General features: G+C 51.0%; 1 protein-coding gene across 1 annotated transcript in view; it reads left to right on the plus strand.

Annotated features, from left to right (window-relative positions):
• LOC141272996 (receptor-type tyrosine-protein phosphatase T-like) overlaps positions 1-20,284 on the plus strand; it is a 424,966-nt gene that overhangs the window by 127,572 nt on the left and 277,110 nt on the right. The window contains exons 5-6 of the mRNA XM_073684271.1: positions 18,128-18,307; positions 20,029-20,208. Of these exons, the coding sequence (XP_073540372.1) occupies positions 18,128-18,307; positions 20,029-20,208 (360 nt within the window). The remainder of the gene's footprint in view (positions 1-18,127; positions 18,308-20,028; positions 20,209-20,284) is intronic.

Consider the following 20,284-nt stretch of genomic DNA (forward strand, 5'->3'; position numbering starts at 1 on the left):
TCCGCCTGGAGAACACAGTGGATTTTCGAGACCTTATGTCCGTCGCAGTGCCCCAGTACCAGATGCCCAGTCGGCACTACTTCCCAAAGAAACGTGTGCCTGCGCTCCACCAGCAGGTCGCACACAACATCACCGCTTCTTTGAGAAACTCTGTGTGTGACAGGGTGCATTTCACCACAGACACTTGAACAAGTAGGCATGGACAGGGGCGTTACATGTCGCTGACTGGGCACTGGGTAACTATGGTGACAGCAGGACAAGGGGCTGCTGTCCAAGTCTTACCGTCCCCACGAGTTGTACGTCAATCCTCTTTATCTCGAAGTTCCTCCACTGCTTCTGCCTCCTCAACCTCCTCTCGGTCCTCCACCTGCACCTGCACCCAAAGCCTGTCTGGTAATGCCACCTGCTTTCTAACTGCGCAGAAGGAATCCTGCACACCTCCTTACTATGCTGGCAGCAGGGCTCGGCATCAGTGTTTACTTTGAAATGTCTGGGAAATGTGCGTCACACAGCTGAGGACTTGTGGTCAGCTCTGGAGACCCAGTTTCATGAATGGTTGTCTCCACTGGACCTGCAACCAGGGAAGGCCGTGTGCGACAATGCTGCAAACCTGGGTACGGCCCTTCGCCGGGGCAATGTCACACACGTGCCTTGTATGGCTCACGTGTTGAACCTGGTTGTCCATAAATTTTTAGCCCACTATCCCGGACTAGATGGCCTTCTGCAGAGGGCACGGTCGCTGTGTGCTCACTTCCGCCATTCTCATCCCGCAGCTCAACGACTTACATCTCTACAGAAGTCGTTGGGCCTGCCACCGGCTGAAGTGCGATGTGCCGACACGGTGGAATTCAACTCTGCACATGTTGCAGCGACTGTGGCAGCACCGACAAGCCCTGGTGCAATACGTTCTGACATATAGCCTGGGCCAACGAGATCCAGAGGTGGGGCAAATCACGCTGCAGGAGTGGTCTCAGATCAGGGACCTATGAAGTTGACGCCGTGGGGTACCCTGAGCGGGCCGGTAGACGCTGGGGGTTGTAGTCACTGTGGCGGTGACCCGGTCCGTGACCCAGGGCGGTCAATCCAACGGTAATTTGTATATATGGATTTTATAATGTCCGACTACGCCACCTGTGGAGTGCGGCCAAAGGGGCCGCTGCTGCGGAACAGTCCTCTGAAGCTGGTGGTTTTGCAGCAATGGTATTATTACTCACCACAGGAAGAGTGTAGCTTCAGGGCAGTGTGGGTGGATGATTGTGGTTGTAGTGCTGGGAGTCAGTAATGAACACAGAGTCCGTGTGATGCAGTCCCAAGATCTTTACTCACAGTTATTGCAGTCCAGATTACAGGTACCAGAGCAATCTCACCCGTCGTGCTGTGCGTACTCAGTGAGGGGCTCAGTCCACCCCCAGATAGCTCCGGAGTACTTAGCAGTACCCCCTTCTGTGTGTCCTTTCTCTGGCCTTCTCCCTGCACCTCACACCCAGTGACACTTCTATCCGGTATCCTCGGGCCTTGGCGGGCGACTTGTGTTCCGTCCCCTGGGTCCTATGTGGCTACCTTCTTAGTGAGACTGGTGTGGACTTTTGCCTGCAGTACATGAAATGCTGCAGCCTCCGGTTTCTAGTTGAGCCTTGCTGTTTCTCCTCTAGTTGAGGGACCGGTTCCCCTTATCTGGCCTGACCTCCTGGTAGCAGCGGGAGTACGGGTGGCCTTCTGCACGGCCCGTAGCCCTAGGGTCCCTTCGGTTCCTGGAGCCTTCCTGCTCTCACTCCTCTCTTCTCTCCTTCAGTCCTGGGCCTCCCAGGCTAGGCCCGCCTCCGGAGCAGAGCTCATGCCGAGCCTCTGCTCCTGTCACTTTTCCTCCTCTGACTGGCTTGCTCTTTCTAAGATGGCTTCCTATTTATACTCTCCCTGTCATGTGCTCCCCTAAGCTGCTCCCCTAAGCACCCACTGCATAGGACCCTCCCACCAGCTAGGAACCTGGGACTGTGCTCTTCCTTAGGTGCAATCTCGCCCTACCCCCACTGCGGGTATGTGTTGGATGCAGGTGTTAGGGTCCCGAGCCATACGCCTTCCTTACCTGAGGGTGAGATACCTCACCTCAGGGGCGCCATACACCCTTCTGCACAGTTTTGAAATGGCGACGAAGATGTTTAGTGCTGACGACGATGCCATTATCAGCATGACTATTCCGGTGATTTACATGCTGGAGCACACATTAAACAGAATTCAGACTCAGGTGGTGGGACAAGAGGAGGCGGAGGAAGTAGAGGAGGAGTCGTATGCGGAAGGGATAACATCTCCAAGGTCCAGATGGTTGGCAGCACCAAGGCGGCAGGCATGGGAGGGTGGGGGAGAGGGATTAACCAGGGCGCATTGGTAGCAGCCAAACTGTTGAGGAAGGTGCAGGAGCCGAGGAAGAAGTGGAGGATGAACTGGCGATGGGCATGGAAGACTCATCAGATGAGGGAGACCTTGATCACATTTCTGTTGTGCGAGGTTGGGGGGAGAGGGCAGAGGAAGGAAGCATGATTCTTACCTCGCTACCAACACAACAAGGACTTGGTCCTCCTGGATGCGCAAGACACATGAGTACCTTGTTGCTGCACTACCTGCAACATGACCCTCAGATTGTCAGAATTTGAAGTAATCCCAACTACTGGGTTGCCACACTGTTAGATCCCCGGTACAAAAGTAAATTTGCTGAAATAATTCCTGCCATAAAAAGGGATTGACTCATGCAGGAGTATCTGCAGACGCTGTTGCAGAATCTTACATGTGCTTTTCCACAAAACACCAGTGGTGCACGTAGTGAATCTCACAGTTCTAACTTGCCAACGGTGGGACTGTCGAGTCTTCATCACTCAAACCGTAACAGTAACACAGTATCTGCTGGTAACAGCAATTTTGTGGAATCGTTTCACCACTTTTTTAGACCATCCTTTGCAAGGCCACAGGAGACAAGAAGTCTGACACATAGTCAATGCCTAGAGAGGATGGTGCAGGAGTATCTCCAAGTGAACATCGAAGCCATGACTGTGTCACTGGACCATTGCTCATTTTGGTATTCCAATCTGGAAAAATGGCCGGAGCTCGCCATTCACGCCTTGGAGATCTTGTCATGCCCTGCAGCCAGTGTTCTCTCTGAACGTGTGTTCAGCGCTGCTGGTGGTGTGCTGACAGTTAAGCGCACGCGGCTGTCCACTGAGAATGTAGACAGACTCACGTTCATAAAGATGAACAAATCATGGATTTGCAAGGACTTTTCTACCCCTGTGTTATCCTTGGGAGACTAAAAGCTTGAGGATTTGGTAAAATCACCTCACCAACTGTTTTAAGCAACTGTGGGGCAATTGATGCCACTTAACCCTAGAACGCATGACCATAAAAATCTACACTTTCATATACCTGGGGCCTTTTAGGCCAGTGTGCAAATAACATGGAATAACTCAAACTCAAATGACAAACAACTATATACATGAAGAATACCTAGAGTTTCAAAATTCTAACTAAAGTACTCTTGCAGAAAATAGAAAACAATTAACAGGGAGGGCCTGCGAGGCCCCAGGTATGCGTTCTACGGTTAAGTGGTGTCTGTGCCACAATTTTGGGAAAAAATGGAGACTCTTTTTGGAGTCCCCTTGCTGTGTCTTATGTGACGTTGGCATCGTCAATTCCAGGTGGGTTGGGTCACTCCCCCCCCTTTTAACTGTAAGAAACTACATACACTATGGCTTGGGGTAACACAGATGGTTGAGTCTGAAGAGCTGTTTACTCAGAGGTCTGCTCCAAATCTTCAGTGTATGCTAGTTAGCGTAGAATTTTTAACTGCATCTAGCCTAGGCAATACTTTGGGCATAGTAGCCCAGCTGCGAAGCAAGCTGCACCGCCTGTGTATCTAATAAGAATTTTTAAATGCATCTAGCCTAGGCAGACTGTGGGGACCCCCAACCAAACCCAGACGCTCAGCCCCCCTACCGCCCCCCTTTCCTTGACAATACAATAATGTAACTCTTACAACTGGATGGGTGAGGATCGGTCACAGCTTTATTAACTCTTTATACTCATTCCATTAGAAAGGCATGTTATTTCTAAAATAATTCAGCTTGTTGCAGCATGCCCTGGGTCTCCACTCCGGCAACTTGGCCAACAAGTGTAACTCTCCAACATGTCCTTTCTATTTCCAGGCCACGGAGGATCCTGCGTACTCGTATGCAGGACTCTGACCCCCACCCATCACTCTTAATGCTTGTTCCACTCCGTCCTGGAGTCCTGACAGGAATATGTCCAGTCCAATATCCATTAAGTGAACACCGTCGGGCCGTATGAGGCCTGCTTTATCTCCTTCCAGTTGTCGGTGTCGTACCACTACACCGCCTCTGTCTCTTCTAAATTTCCGAATATTTATTACCCGCCTTGTCCGTTCGATGGCCGTGATGTCTCGCGCAGCTTGCCATACCGCGCTATCGGCACAATCTCTGACCATACTATAGCTAGTTTTGTGAAAAATTCTCTGAAGCGCTCAGTGTCTAGTTTCATTATTGCCATTAGTTATGCGCTCTTGTGATGACCTAGGTTGTTTCCCCCGGCGTGTATAACTAAGATGACCGGACATCTTGCCTCTCTCCCTACCTTGATTACCTCCATTAGTACCTGTGGCCTTAGCAGGCCTCTAATACCTCTCCAGTTGAAATATGTGTTATGAAACTCTAATTTCCTCCCACCTGGGTGGACTTTCGCCCTTTTTTCTGCCCAATATATATACGAGTGGCCTATCACCCACACTGTTGGCTTAGCGTCACCTGTAAAAGAAACAAACCACGTTAGGATAACAAGTCCGGTCTTATGTATCTTGCCAAACACTTGGATGTAGCGTCGGCGTCCCTGCCTCCTGCTAGGCAGGGACGCTGTTCCCCTCACCTCTCCGCTCCGAGCCCGGCGTCTTCCTCCCGCTCTGCTGGCAGCACGCGCTCCTTCCCGGCCACGGTGCTTAGGGCGCGCGCGCGCGCTCTCCCCCCCTCTTAAAGGGGTCGCGCGCGTCGCCCTAAGGAGTCCCCGGCCAATGGCCGGAGGACTTCACCATATATAAGGCACCTCCTCCAAAATGGAGGTGCCCGAGCAATGTTGTTGCACTGTTCACTACTCTGCTTCAGCCCTCAGGTCCCGTTTCCAGTTACCTGCCAGTTACCTGCCAGTTTCCTGCCAGTTTGCTGTCTGATTCCTGCCTGTTATCCGCTTACCTGCTTGCTAGCCTGAGGTCCGACGGTCTGCCTTCCGACACCTGTCAGTCTGTCTATGGACCAGCTTGCCCGCTCACCTGGGAGCGCTCACCTGCTACCTGTCTGCTAGCCTACCTGGAGGCTCCGCCATCACGTGCTGTGACCACCTGCCAGTCCAGAGACTCTTGCCCGCTCACCTGGGAGCGCTCATCTGCTACCGGCCTGTTAGCCTACCTGGAGGCTCCGCCGTCATGTGCTGTGACCACCTGCCAGTCCAGAGACTCTTGCCCGCTCACCTGGGAGCGCTCATCTGCTACCTGCCTGTTAGCCTACCTGGAGGCTCCGCCGTCACATGCTGTGACCACCTGCTTATCCAGAGACTCTTGCCCGCTCACCTGGGAGCGCTCATCTGCTACCTGCCTGTTAGCCTACCTGGAGGCTCCGCCGTCACATGCTGTGACCACCTGCTTATCCAGAGACTCTCGCCTGCTCACCTGGGAGCACACATCTGCCATCTGCCTGCTAGCCTACCTGGAGGCTCAGCCATCACAGGACGTACCTACCCTTTACCCAGAGACTGTCCCGGTCACTTGCCGTGACCTCCTGCCCGTTTACCCAGAGACTGTCCCGGTCACCTGCTGTGACTACCTGCCTGTCTTCCCTGGTCGCCACCCGCTTCCTTACAAGGACCGCCCCCTTGTATAAGTTGCTCAGAGGTTCCGCCTCCCAGACCTGTTACAGTTTGCTCGGGCCATGGAACCCGGTGGCACCCAAGCTCCCTCGCTCTCGGACCTATGTCATGAACTGTCCCGTCAGAGGTCCCAACAGGAGTCCATCCTAAGTCACCTGCGGAATGTCAACTCCCGCCTGGACACACTGACTGCTCCACCAGCAACCACCGCTAGTGTCATGACTCGCAACCCGGCAGCGTCGCTGCCCACCAACACCATGGTATCCTGTCCTGGACCCCGGCTTTCCGCACCTCCTCGCTTCGGAGGTGACTCCGCCCAAGCTCGGGGCTTCATAAACCAGTGCACCCTGCACTTTGAACTCTTGTCCCACCAGTTTATCTCCGACCGGTCCAAAGTGGCCTTTATCATGTCCCACCTCACGGGGCAGGCTCTGGCTTGGCTAAATCCTCTATGGGAGAGAGGAGACCCCCTGGTGGCCGACTTGTCAGCTTTTCTCACGGCTTTCCGGAAAGTCTTCGATGAACCCGGACGGAAGACCTCATCCGCTTCGTCTCTGCTACGCCTCCGTCAGGGAAGTCTCACCGTGGGCCAATATGCCATACGGTTCCGTACCCTTGCCTCGGAGCTGGCCTGGGATAACGACGCTCTGGTATCTGTCTTCTGGGAGGGTCTTTCCGGCTGTATTAAAGATGAACTCGCCGGTCGGGACGTTCCTACCACTCTCGACGACTTAATAACTCTTGCCACCCGGATTGACCTACGGTTCCAGGAGCGCGCCAAAGAGGTCACCCGTGAGAGGAGGTTTCCATGTCTAGCTCCTACCTTCCAGAAACCCGTCACTCCCTCCGTTACTCCCCAGGCACACTCTCCTGAGCCTATGCAGGTCGACCAGACCAAGATGGTCAAAACCCGTCAAGACTTACGCCGTGCCGAGGGGAGCTGCTTCTACTGTGGCAGTAAGGAGCACCGGATCCGTACCTGCCCGGAGAGGTCGGGAAACGCCTGTGTCTAGGATCGCTCAGAGAGGTCGTCCTAGACAAGAATAAACCCTCTCCATCTCTGCTGCTGTCAGTCTCAATCATCTGCGGGGAGAACCGTTATTTCGAACTAGCCCAACTTGACTCTGGAGCAGCTGGGAATCTTATTTCACTGTCCCTGGTAGAAAAATACGGCATTCCCACCAAACCTCTGGCTGTACCCTTATCTGTCGCTGCCGTGGATGGGGGCCTCTTACCACGTTCCATCCAACTCATCACCGAATCCATTACTCTGCAGGTGGGAATGCTGCATTCTGAGAGCATCTCCTTTCATGTTCTGCCTGGACTCTCTCACGCCCTCTTACTAGGCCTACCTTGGCTCCAGAAACATGCACCCGTTCTAGACTGGCAGACCGGAGAAGTCCTTCGCTGGGGACAGGACTGCCATAAGACTTGTTTGGTCCCCGTTCATCCCGTCCGTCCTTCTCCTACCCCAACTAATCTACCTGGACTTCCGATTCCTTATTGGTCATATGCTGATGTCTTTAATAAAAAGGAGGCAGAGACATTACCCCCTCATAGACCATACGACTGTCCTATCGACCTGTTACCCGGTACTACTCCTCCCCGTGGGCGTATTTACCCGTTGTCCGCTGCTGAGACCCGGTCTATGTCCGAATATATTGAGGAGAATCTGGCCCGGGGATTTATCCGGAAATCTACCTCCCCGGCGGGAGCAGGCTTCTTTTTCGTAAAAAAGAAGGACGGCTCTCTCCGTCCCTGTATAGACTATAGAGGCCTTAACCAGATCACGGTGAAGAATAAGTACCCCCTTCCGCTCATTCCGGAATTATTTGATCATCTGAGGGGGGCTAGAATCTTCACCAAACTGGACCTCCGTGGGGTGTACAACCTGGTCCGTATCCGTCAGGGGGATGAATGGAAGACTGCATTCAACACCCAGGGCGGCCACTATGAATATCTGGTAATGCCCTTTGGTCTTTGTAACGCTCCCGCCGTCTTTCAAGAGTTGGTCAATGACATCTTCCGGGACCTTCTCTACTCCTGCGTAGTGGTGTACCTGGACGACATCTTGGACTTCTCTCCGGATCTCCAGACTCACCGGAGGGATGTTCGTCAGGTCCTGCTCAGGCTCAGGCAGAACCACCTCTTCGCTAAATATGAGAAGTGCCTCTTTAAGCAGACCTCGCTTCCGTTTTTGGGCTACATAATTTCTCAGACCGGCCTACGAATGGATCCTGAGAAACTGTCTGCCATCGAGAAGTGGCCTCGACCGGAGGGGTTGAAGGCTATTCAGCGGTTCCTGGGCTTCGCTAACTACTACCGTCTCTTCATACCGCACTTCTCTTCCCGGACTGCCCCAATTTCCGCGCTCACCCGTAAGGGCACTAATCCCAGAGAGTGGCCGTCTGAAGCAGAGGAGGCCTTTCTTTCCTTAAAACAGGCCTTCTCTTCCGCCCCGGTGCTGCATCGCCCGGACGGCAACAAGCAGTTCTTCCTGGAAGTTGATGCCTCCTCCTCTGGAGCCGGAGCGGTACTTAGCCAAAAATCATCTTCCGGGAGAATGCTAACTTGTGGCTTCTTCTCCAAACTCTTCTCCTCTTCTGAGCACAACTATTCCATAGGAGACCGAGAGTTATTGGCCATCAAGCTGGCATTGGAGGAGTGGCGTTACCTGCTCGAGGGGGCTCTTCACCCGGTAATAATTTACACTGACCACAAGAACTTGGCTTACCTCCAGCATGCCCAGAGACTTAACCCGCGCCAAGCCCGGTGGTCCTTGTTTTTTGCTCGCTTTGATTTTGTTCTTCATTTTCGCTCGGCTGACAAAAACATCAAAGCGGACGCCTTGTCCCGATCCTTTCTGGTGTCTGATCTCGAGGAAGAACCTAAACATATCATCGATCCCGCCAGAGTAATGCAGGTGGCTCCCGTGAGTCTAAATCATCTCCCTCCCGGTAAGACGTTCGTATCGGTACCTGATCGGGAGAAGATCCTACACTGGGGTCACTCGTGTAAACTAGCTGGCCACGCCGGTCAGAAAAAGACCCTCCAGCTTATTACCCGGCACTACTGGTGGCCTACCCTGCACAAGGACGTAATAGACTTTGTTTCTGCCTGTGTGTCCTGCGCCCGCAACAAGGTTCCGAGACACCTGCCAGCCGGTCGCCTCCTTCCTCTGCCAGTACCTGCTGCCCCCTGGCAGCATATAGCTACGGACTTCATAACCGATCTCCCCGTCTCTGCCGGTTGTACGGTCATTTGGGTGGTCGCTGACCGCTTTTCCAAGATGGCTCATTTCGTTCCCCTGCCAGGCCTCCCGTCTGCACCCGAGCTGGCTAAAGACTTTATCCACCACATCTTCCGCCTTCATGGCCTGCCCCTCCACATCGTGTCGGATCGTGGGGTACAGTTCACCTCACGCTTCTGGAGAGCCACTTGTAAACTGCTAGACGTCACCCTGGACTTCTCCTCCGCTTACCACCCTCAGTCTAATGGCCAAGTGGAGCGGATCAATCAGATCCTGACCAGTTACCTCCGGCACTTTGTTAATGCCCACCATTCTGACTGGGTGGATCTCCTGCCATGGGCCGAATTCTCTTACAACAATCACGAGAGCGAATCTTCCTCCAAATCCCCGCTTTTTGTAGTCTTCGGTCAGCATCCTCGGATCCCATTTCCCGTCTCCACCTCGGTGGATAATCCGGCTGCGGAATCTCTTGTTAACAAATTTTCCTCCATGTGGGAGAGTACCCGGTCTGCACTCCTTCTGTCATCCGAGCGTATGAAAAGACACGCTGACAAAAAACGTCTGGATCCTCCTCAATTCCGTCCTGGGGATAAAGTCTGGCTCTCGTCCAAGTATGTCCAGCTCAAGATTCCTTCCTATAAGTTAGGTCCTCGGTTCATCGGTCCTCTGGAGGTCATCAGTCAGATCAACCCGGTGGCCTATAAATTGAAACTCCCGGCCAACTTGCGGATCCCTAACTCCTTCCATGTATCTCTCCTCAAACCCGTGGTACTTAACTCTTTTTCCAAGTCTACAGGTACGCCCCCTGCTCCGGTTTCCGCTGAAAACGAGTTTGAGGTAGAGAACATTCTGGCCACCAAAAGGGTAAGAGGAAAGACCTTTTTTCTAGTAGATTGGAAGGGGTTTGGTCCTGAGGAGAGAACGTGGGAGCCCCGGGAGAACATCCATGCCCCTCTCATCCTTGCTAAATTTCTGTCTGGCCTAAAAAAGGGGGGGCCTAAAGGGGGGGTACTGTAGCGTCGGCGTCCCTGCCTCCTGCTAGGCAGGGACGCTGTTCCCCTCACCTCTCCGCTCCGAGCCCGGCGTCTTCCTCCCGCTCTGCTGGCAGCACGCTCTCCTTCCCGGCCACGGTGCTTAGGGCGCGCGCGCGCGCGCTCCCCCCCTCTTAAAGGGGTCGCGCGCGTCGTCCTAAGGAGTCCCCGGCCAATGGCCGGAGGACTTCACCATATATAAGGCACCTCCTCCAAAATGGGGGTGCCCGAGCAATGTTGTTGCACTGTTCACTACTCTGCTTCAGCCCTCAGGTCCCGTTTCCAGTTACCTGCCAGTTACCTGCCAGTTACCTGCCAGTTTCCTGCCAGTTTGCTGTCTGATTCCTGCCTGTTATCCGCTTACCTGCTTGCTAGCCTGAGGTCCGACGGTCTGCCTTCCGACACCTGTCAGTCTGTCTATGGACCAGCTTGCCCGCTCACCTGGGAGCGCTCACCTGCTACCTGTCTGCTAGCCTACCTGGAGGCTCCGCCGTCACGTGCTGTGACCACCTGCCAGTCCAGAGACTCTTGCCCACTCACCTGGGAGCGTTCATCTGCTACCGGCCTGTTAGCCTACCTGGAGTCTCCGCCGTCACGTGCTGTGACCACCTGCCAGTCCAGAGACTCTTGCCCGCTCACCTGGGAGCGCTCATCTGCTACCTGCCTGTTAGCCTACCTGGAGGCTCCGCCGTCACATGCTGTGACCACCTGCCTGTCCAGAGACTCTTGCCCGCTCACCTGGGAGCGTTCATCTGCTACCGGCCTGTTAGCCTACCTGGAGGCTCCGCCGTCACGTGCTGTGACCACCTGCCAGTCCAGAGACTCTTGCCCGCTCACCTGGGAGCGCTCACCTGCTACCTGCCTGTTAGTCTACCTGGAGGCTCCACCGTCACATGCTGTGACCACCTGCTTATCCAGAGACTCTTGCCCGCTCACCTGGGAGCGCTCATCTGCTACCTGCCTGTTAGCCTACCCGGAGGCTCCGCCGTCACATGCTGTCACCACCTGCTTATCCAGAGACTCTCGCCTGCTCACCTGGGAGCACACATCTGCCATCTGCCTGCTAGCCTACCTGGAGGCTCAGCCGTCACAGGACGTACCTACCCTTTACCCAGAGACTGTCCCGGTCACTTGCCGTGACCTCCTGCCCGTTCACCCAGAGACTGCCCCGGTCACTTGCTGTGACCTCCTGCCCGTTTACCCAGAGACTGTCCCGGTCACTTGCCGTGACCTCCTGCCCGTTTACCCAGAGACTGTCCCGGTCACCTGCTGTGACTACCTGCCTGTCTTCCCTGGTCGCCACCCGCTTCCTTACAAGGACCGCCCCCTTGTATAAGTTGCTCAGAGGTTCCGCCTCCCAGACCCGTTACAGTGGATCGCCATCTCCCTATCCTCTGAACTTCCGTTTCTGACAGTCCTGCTCTTGCTGGTTCCGTGGCCGCACCTATGCGGAATGAGTGTGTCCCGTAATCTTTGGGGTGGTTCCCTGCCGATGTTATGCATTTATTAAATATAGCTTGGAACAGGTATCTTGATAATGGCGTCCCATCAATGTGTGATAGGAAGAAATTACTTTGTGATCTGATGGTTATATATGTTTTTACTATTGTTACCCGACTCAGTGTACCGTTTGTGGGTTGTAGAAGTGCCCAAGTGCCCCTGCCCGCTGGAACCGTTTTCGATTGGTGTATGCGTAGACGTATTGCATTATTGGCTATGACTACGTCCTGGTGTAATAAGCCTCCACTGGTGGTAATTTTGGATTGAGGGACTAATTCGCTTATACATAGCGCCCCGAAGAAGGCGATCACAAATGCAGTAGACATTAGTGTTGCTTCAAATTGTGAGTGTCATGTTAATGGTGTTAGGGATAAGATGTGAGAAATCAGTTTTAGTGACACGGGACGGGACGTCTACACTCCTGACTTGGCTGACCCCTTTTCCACCCTTTTATGGATTGTCTGATGATGAATCTTTGTCACATCTCCCCAATTCAGTAGTTGGAAGTGAAATGCTACTCCGGTCAGACACCGCTGCGCTGACGCCCCTGATATGCCCCTCATCATTAGCTGGTGGAGAAATTCTATGGTGACTTGTGATCTGGCTTGTTCACATTGGTCAACCCGTCTGCCTGCTACTAGTCGTGTCCACTCTTCCCATGCCTTACCGTATGCTTGCCACGTTGACGGGGCAACTGACGCTCTGATTAATGGCATCAACTATTCGCCACTAGATCCCATAGGGAGGGTGGGCAACTGTTGCCCGATGGGTGGGCGTTGTGGAAGAGCTCTGTGAAAATCTGCCAATTGAATTGTGATAAAGCGTTAGCAGCAGCTTTATACCCCTCAGCATAGTGGCTAGCGCGGACCCATACATTGTGTTTTAGGCACAGGAATGCTAGCCTGCGTAGTAGGCCTAGCACTGGGAGAGACGATGATGCCATCTTATTAATGCAGTGCGCTAGGCTGGTGTTTTGTGTTATGAAGCGTATATTTTTGTTAGCCAGGCGCGCGCCCCATATTTCTATTGCTACCACTATTGGGAAAAATTATTTTCAGGGCTAGATGCAGCTAAAAATTATTATTAATTTCAAAGCTGGTGGAGCTTGGTCTAGATGGCCTAATACAATGAGACCCACACACTGCTGGAAGCCCAAATATTTTTTCAGAGCTAGATGCAGAAAAAAATTATATTCAGTTTGCAACCTGATGGAGGTCAGTATAGATGGACTAATAGAATGATGCTATGCCCAAAAGATTTTACTTCACTAGGTGCAGTAAAAAAATTGGTATTCTATACACAGGTGGTATATCTTGCAACACAGATAGGCTACTCCACTGACTAACACACTCTGCAATAGGCCAAAAAGGATTAGCTTTGCTAGATTCAGCCAAATGCTGTGAAAAAAACTTGCACAGCACTGGCACAGACCTGCCTGGCAAAAACTGATAGGAACTGATGTAACCTAGTCCTGAAAAGGACTGCAATTACAATTAGTCTTTACTCCCACAACCTATCTATTTAAGAGCACAGACCTGCCTGATAAAAGTCGTAGGAAATGCTGTAACCTAGTCCTTAAAAGGACTGCAATCACAACTATTCCCTACTCCCAAGCTATCTGTAGATTTGTGCGAAAATTGGCTTGAAATTAACAAGGTATAGCGCACACAGCAACAGCGGTGCCGTCTAACACGCAGCTGCAGCAGTGAGAAAATGGTGGCGACGGGGAAAATGGCTTGGTCTTATAGGGCAAGGACATGTGACATACACTGCCAATGACACATGCCCTTGCTTGTGTGAAAAAAAGCACTTCGCTCCGTGTGTGCGCTGCTGATAGGCTGACAGATTGCACCTCCCCACTGTAAATGCGGGAAAGAGAAAAAAAATGGAGATCTTCATTGTTCCTGCAGAGATCCATCCCCTGCCCCTCCCCCCGCCCCGCTGTACACTCAAACTGCGTATTAACATTAATTTTCATCATTACTGAGAAAAAATCCAGTTATGATTTTGGTGCACGAACAGTTATCGAACATAACCTCGAACAGCCAAATTTTTCTCAAATCGTTCGTGTTCGCCGAACGGCTCGAACACCGCCCAAAACAGCTCGAATTTGAGATTGGCGAACAGTTCGAGTAGAACAACGCTCATCTCTAGTGAGGAGGAGTATGCGGTCGAGAATCACGGTTACTAAAACTTGACCGTGTGGAAGACAGACCGGAGGTGGTGGTGCCCAGGTAACTGGAAGTATTATCTGCTTTCCAATTAATAACCTGTTCACACTGATCAGTTCTCAATACTGGTGTTGTAGTGTGCTTCCCTAGTAATTCGGTCAAGAAGTGGGAGCGAGAAGATGTGGCTGTTGGTTGTGGCACATTTTCACCTTGGCCACGGCCCCGTCCTCTGCACGAACCATCACCAGAACGTCCACTTCCATGTCCCTTGCCACGCGTCTTGCCCATTGTAAATGAAGTAAAATAGCTTACACTCGCACTATCAATGGAAAAAGGGTAATAAAGAGTAGATTAGAACCGTGGAAGAGGAAAACCACAGTTCTATTTCTCTGGCCTACACCAGACTCTTTTAAACAGATATATTGGTGTCTGAACAGTCACAGACACACTCAATTTTTTATTTTTTTTTTGGGGGGGAGGGGGGATACCAAAAGGTTAATAAGACGGGTATTTGTACAGTCTGACTGAGGGAGAAAAAAATTACAGGATTTAGATGAAAAAAAAAAGGATTTTTCCTGGCCCCTGAGACCTGGAGCTAAGTCCAGCAATTTGACCAGCAGGAGCACACAGGACTGTAATGCAGCATTTGCTGGTATAACCACTGCGTCTCCTATACAGCCTGCCTGCCTGATATCTGGGATGGATATTAGTCCTGAGAAGGACTGTTTGTTTGATCTGGCAGCCTTTACAGACCCTACACTAACTATTTTGCAGGATATATCTCTCCCTAAATCAGCAGCGCTGTCCCTACACTGTCTGATCTGGAGCGACTGTGTCCAAGATGGCGGCGCCCGGTTTTAAATACTCGAGGTGACGCTGTGCGGCCAGCCAATCAATGTAATGCCCACAACCAACATGGCTGCGGCATTAGTGACTGGCTGGCAATCCCTGCATGTTCATTGGCTCTGTAAAGAGCGGCAAACATGCAGGGCGGAGACCCGAGCTCCCGCCCGAGTAACCCGGAAATGCTCGGCGCTCGCTCATCATCGTGAGTACTGTGATGCTCGGGCGAGTACCGAGCAGTCTCCAGCATGCTCGCTCAACACTAATACTTATCTATAATAAAATCGATTTCATGTACAAAAAGAAATCTGTAAAATGTCAGGGACCCACATGGGGAAAGATATATCAATGAATAGAAGAATAAATGGAATGCATATAAATGGTACAATACCTCCATCTACTGGTACAATACTGAAATTACTTCAAGCAAAAATGAAGCGGAAAAAGTCTATAGGAAAATTCATATCTGTATTGCATAAAAATTGCTGTTAAAGTGCAAAATGAATGACTATATAAATACTGATTAGATCAATGCTGACATCCAAGTGTCAAGACATGTATCCACTCCAAATACAACCACACACAGTGGGTACTGAAAGTATTCAGACTCCTTTACATTTTTCACTCTTTTTTTCATTGCAGCCATTTGGTAAATTCTAAAAAGTTCATTTTTTTTCTCATTAAAGTACACTCTGCGCCCCATCTTAAAGGAAAAAAAAACAAATGTAGGAATTTTTGCAAACTTATTAAAAAAGAAAAACTGAAATATCACATGGTCATAAGTATTCAGACCCTTTGCTCAGACACTCATATTTTAGTCACATGCTGTCCATTTCCTTGTGATCCTCCTTGAGATTGTTGTTTTTTATTTTTGATTTTTTTACAGGTGACATGGGCATCAGGGATTAGACGTTAAGGTGAGTATTATGTTTTTTTATTTTTTACAGGGGACAAGGGCATTGGGGACTAGGCGTAGGCGAATATAATGTGTTTTTTATTTTTGTTTGAATATTTATTTATAAGTTTTAACTTTTTTTTTACTTGGAGCTTCTTTAAGCACCCAGTGCAGGCGAACAGTGCAAGCTGTAGCCCTGATTCCCTGGCGTGGGTTCAGTGATAAAACACGCCTCCCCCCCCATTCATCATACAGCACCACTATCCTAGTCAAATACCTCCTTAGTGGAAACTCGATCATTTACCAAACTTTGGCTGAATTTTGTCTATTTTGAGGAAAATGCTCAGGAATCCGAACATGAATGTGAATGTGCAATGTTCCTACCGACTTTGAGATTGGAGAACATTTTCCAAACATGTTAGAGGCAGAGACAGAGAATTCAGGGATGTGTCACTTGTCTGTGCTGTTGTTTATAAACTGTGAAATATTTATCACTAAGAGATTAACATTGCCAGACTACACGATTCCATCAGCGCCCCCTCCTGTGATAAGCAGCTCACTGCCAATGGCTTTTGTACACAGAGAGCCTGGTGTGGGCAGGGTCAGCTGTGATGTAAGCAAAGACAGCTGTGATGTGGGCGGGGTCAGCTGTGGTGTGGGTGGGGTCAGCTGTGGTGTGGGTGGGGGTCAGCTGTGGTGTGGGTGGGGATCAGCTGTGGTGTGGGTGGGGGTCAGCTGTGGTGTGGGTGGGGATCAGCTGTGGTGTGGGTGGGGGTCAGCTGTGGTGTGGGCAGGGGTAGCTGTGGTGTGGGTGGGATTAGCTATGGTATGGGTGAAGTAAGCTGTGGTGTGGGTGGGGTCTGTCGTGGTGTGCGCAGGGGTTGCTGTGATGTGGGTGGGATTAGCTATGGTATGGGTGAAGTAAGCTGTGGTGTGGGTGGGGTCAGCCGTGGTGTGGGCAGGGGTAGCTGTGGTGTGGGTGGGATTAGCTGTGCTTTGGGGGGGGGTCATCCATAGTGTGGGTGAAGTAAGCTGTGGTGTGGGCGGGGTAAGCCGTGATGTGGGTGACGCGCCCAGGGGATGGGGATGACTCGGTACCCGGGCCTTTGCCTGGCCTTGGGGATGTCGCAGTGGTCGGCTCCCGGGCCCGTACCCTGGGGTCACTCTTTAAAAAGGGGAAAATTATATGGAAGTTCGTGACGCCACCTGTGGTATCTGGTGAGAGTCACCAGCACTGCGGCAGCCCGCTGAGGCCGGTGATAAGGCAGCTCGATGGTATAGCTCCCCACAGGTGGAGCTAGGCCTCTGGGCAGCGTATGAAGGGGGGATGCAGGACAGGCGAGACCCAGTTGGGTCTACGGAAAGATAGGCAAACACACAGTTCACTTCAGTACCTTTTACTGATGGAAATTCAGGCACATTCCGGAGTACTGTAGGGTGAAGGGTGCATATCAGGATCCTCCCCAATGAGCGGGTGTAGGGCCTCCTGTTTCTTGCCTTTGCGTAGTAAGTTTCTGACCTGCCTGGAGCTAGGCCTAACTTTGTCTCTGTCCTGCACTGACTGACTTTGTGGTAGGGCCTTTTCTTGGAATACACGCTCCCATCTTATGGGGCCTGTGTGTCTCCTGGCTCTGTTATGTATCAGCTCTTGGGTGATCCTGGGACATGTAGTTCTCCAGGGGTTCCGGTTGTCTCTGCTGGATATAGAGAATCCTTGCAGATGCGGACCCGGTGTCCGGTATATGGTTCGGGGTGAGCTGGTTAAGCTCCTCTGCCCCCTATGTTACTCACTTTTCCACTCGCCTTCGGCCATGCTCGGGCCCTCACTAGGCTACACACACTAAAGGCAGCTTGCCGCTCTTCACCGCTCTCATGGCGTCGGCACGCCTTGGGCTCACTAACCTGAGCTAGGTGAGTCTGGACTGGGCTTCAGGACTGCTGGAGGCCTAGACTGCCTCGACAGCAACTTGTGTGATGCTCTGCACACTCAGCTCCTCACTCTCTGTGGGCTCCAGTCTAACTAACTGCCTAGCTCCACCTTCCCTACTTATATCCCTAACGGGCTCCCTCTGGTGGTTTGAGGTGAAAGGTGGAGGTGTGTGAATGTTTATGAGGGCCTCTTGTGGAGGAATCTGTTCATGCACCTCTCTAGGATCTGTGGTACCAAGCTCAGCTGGGCCCCACATGGGCAGGGGTAGCTGTGGTTTGGGCTGGGTCAGCCGTGGTGTGGGTGAAGTCAGCTGTGGTGTGGGTGGGGTAGCTGTGATGTGGGTGGGATTAGCTGTGGTGTGGGCGGGGTCAGCTAGGATGTTTCACCAATAATATGTCCACCCCTGTAGGGGGCCTCCCCATCCTCTACTTTCCAGTCACCGACGTGATCTTCACTGGGGCCATCTGACTTCTTCTGGGACCCAAGAACTATGGAGTCTCCTTCATTGACTAAGTCATGATGTGATAATGTCAGCACATGAGGAGGTGAACAATCATCATCCTCCATCCAGTGATTATACTTCTTATATTACAGCTCAGTGTCGGCGTCCGGATGGTGAGGGGGTGATCCCAGGAGAGAAGGAATTTTATGATCAGGGTGAAAATGTAGAAGTGAGATGTAAGGATGGATATCGTCTGTTATCAGCAGACACGTGGACCCAGTGTATAAATCCCCGGACATATAATGAGTGGGATCGTTCCCCGCAGTGTATCGGTGAGTAGTGTAAGAAATAACTCCAATGTATATACAAAGTATCTGCCCCAACCACCCGTATACATCATCACATACAGTGGGGAAAATAAGTATTTGATACACTGCCAATTTTGCAGTTTTCCCACCTACACAGAATGGAGAGGTCTGTAATTTTTATCGTAGGTCACTTCACCTGTGAGACACAGAATCTAAAAATAATAATGAGAAAATCACATTGTATGATTGTTACATAATTAATTTGCATTTTATTACATGAAATAAGTCTCTTATCACCTACCAACCAGCAAGAATTCTGGATCTCACAGACCTGTTAGTTTTTCCTTAAGAAGCCCTCCTACTCTGCACTCATTACCTGTATTAATTGCACCTGTTTGAACTCATTACCTGTATAAAATACACCTGTCCACACACTCAATCACACTCCAACCTCTCCACCATGGCCAAGACCAAAGAGCTGTCTAAAGACACCAGGCAAAAAAATTATGGACCTGCACAAGGCTGGGATGGGCTACAGGACAATAGGCAGCAGCTTGGTGAGAAGGCAACAAGTGTTAGCACAATTATTAGAAAATTGAGGAAACACAAGATGACTGTCAATCTTCCTCAGTCTGGGGCTCCATGCAGGATCTCGCCTCGTGGGGTAAGATGGATTCTGAGAAATGTCAGGAATCAGCCCAAAACTACAAGGGAGGACCTGGTCAATGGCCTGAAGAGAGCTGGGACCACAGTCTCAAACAATACCATTAGTTAGACACTACACCATCATGGATTAAAATCCTGCAGGGCTCACAAGGTACCCCCACCTTCTCCAGCACATGTCCAGACCCGTTTGAAGTTCGCCAATGACCATCTAGATGATCTAGCGTGGGAGATGGTTATGTGATCAGATGAGACCAAAATAGAACTTTTTGGTATAAACTCCATTCGCCATGTTAGGAGGAAGAAGGATGAGTACAACCCCAAGAACACCATCCCAACCATGAAGCATGGTGGGAAAAACATCATACTTTGGGGGTGGTTTTCTGCACCGTATTGAACGGAGGATGGATGGGGTCATGTATATCAAGATTTTGGCCAACAACCTCCTTCCCTCAATAAGAGCATTGAACATGGATCGTGGCAGGGTCTTCCGCCATTATAATGACCAGAAACACAGTCAGGGCAACTAAGGAGTGGCTCCATAAGAAGCATTTCAAGTTCCTGGAGTTGCCTAGCCAGTCTCCAGACCTGAACCCAATAGGAAATCTTTGGAGGGAGATGAAACTCAATGTTGCCCATCGACAACCCCGAAACCTGAAAGATCTGGAGAAGATCTGTATGGAGGAGGGGGCCAAAATCCCTGCTGCAGTGTGTGCAAACCTGGTCAAAAACTCCAGGAAACGTCTGACCTCTGTAATTTTAACAAAGGTTTCTGCACCAAATATTAAGTTCTGTTTTTCTATTGTATCAAATACTTATTTCATGCAATAAAATGGAAAATTAATTGTGTAACAATCATACAGTGGGATTTTCTGGATTTTCTTTTTAGATTCTGTCTCTCACAGGTGAAGTGACCTACGATAAAAATTACAGACCTCTCCATTCTTTGTAGGTGGGAAAACTTGTAAAATCGGCAGAGAATCAAATACTTATTTTCCCCACTGTATATCATCATAATAAATTACCTCGACCTGTGGACAATCATCATCTTCCATCCAGTGATTATACTTCTTATATTGCAGCTCAGTGTCGGCGTCCGGATGGGGAGGGGGTGATCCCGGCAGAGAAGGAGTATTATGATCAGGGTGAAAATGTAGAAGTGAGATGTAAGGATGGATATCGTCTGTCATCATCATACGTGTGGACCCAGTGTACAAATCCCCGGACAGGCAATGAGTGGTCTCGATCCCTGCAGTGTATCGGTGAGTAGTGTAAGATACAACTCCAGTGTATATACAAAGTGTCCACGACTCCACCCCGTATACATCCTCACATATG

This window comes from Phyllobates terribilis, unplaced genomic scaffold (assembly GCF_046119375.1).
Source record: "Phyllobates terribilis strain yellow unplaced genomic scaffold, ASM4611937v1 Scaffold_1__5_contigs__length_1240528914, whole genome shotgun sequence".
Classification (NCBI taxonomy): domain Eukaryota; kingdom Metazoa; phylum Chordata; class Amphibia; order Anura; family Dendrobatidae; genus Phyllobates; species Phyllobates terribilis.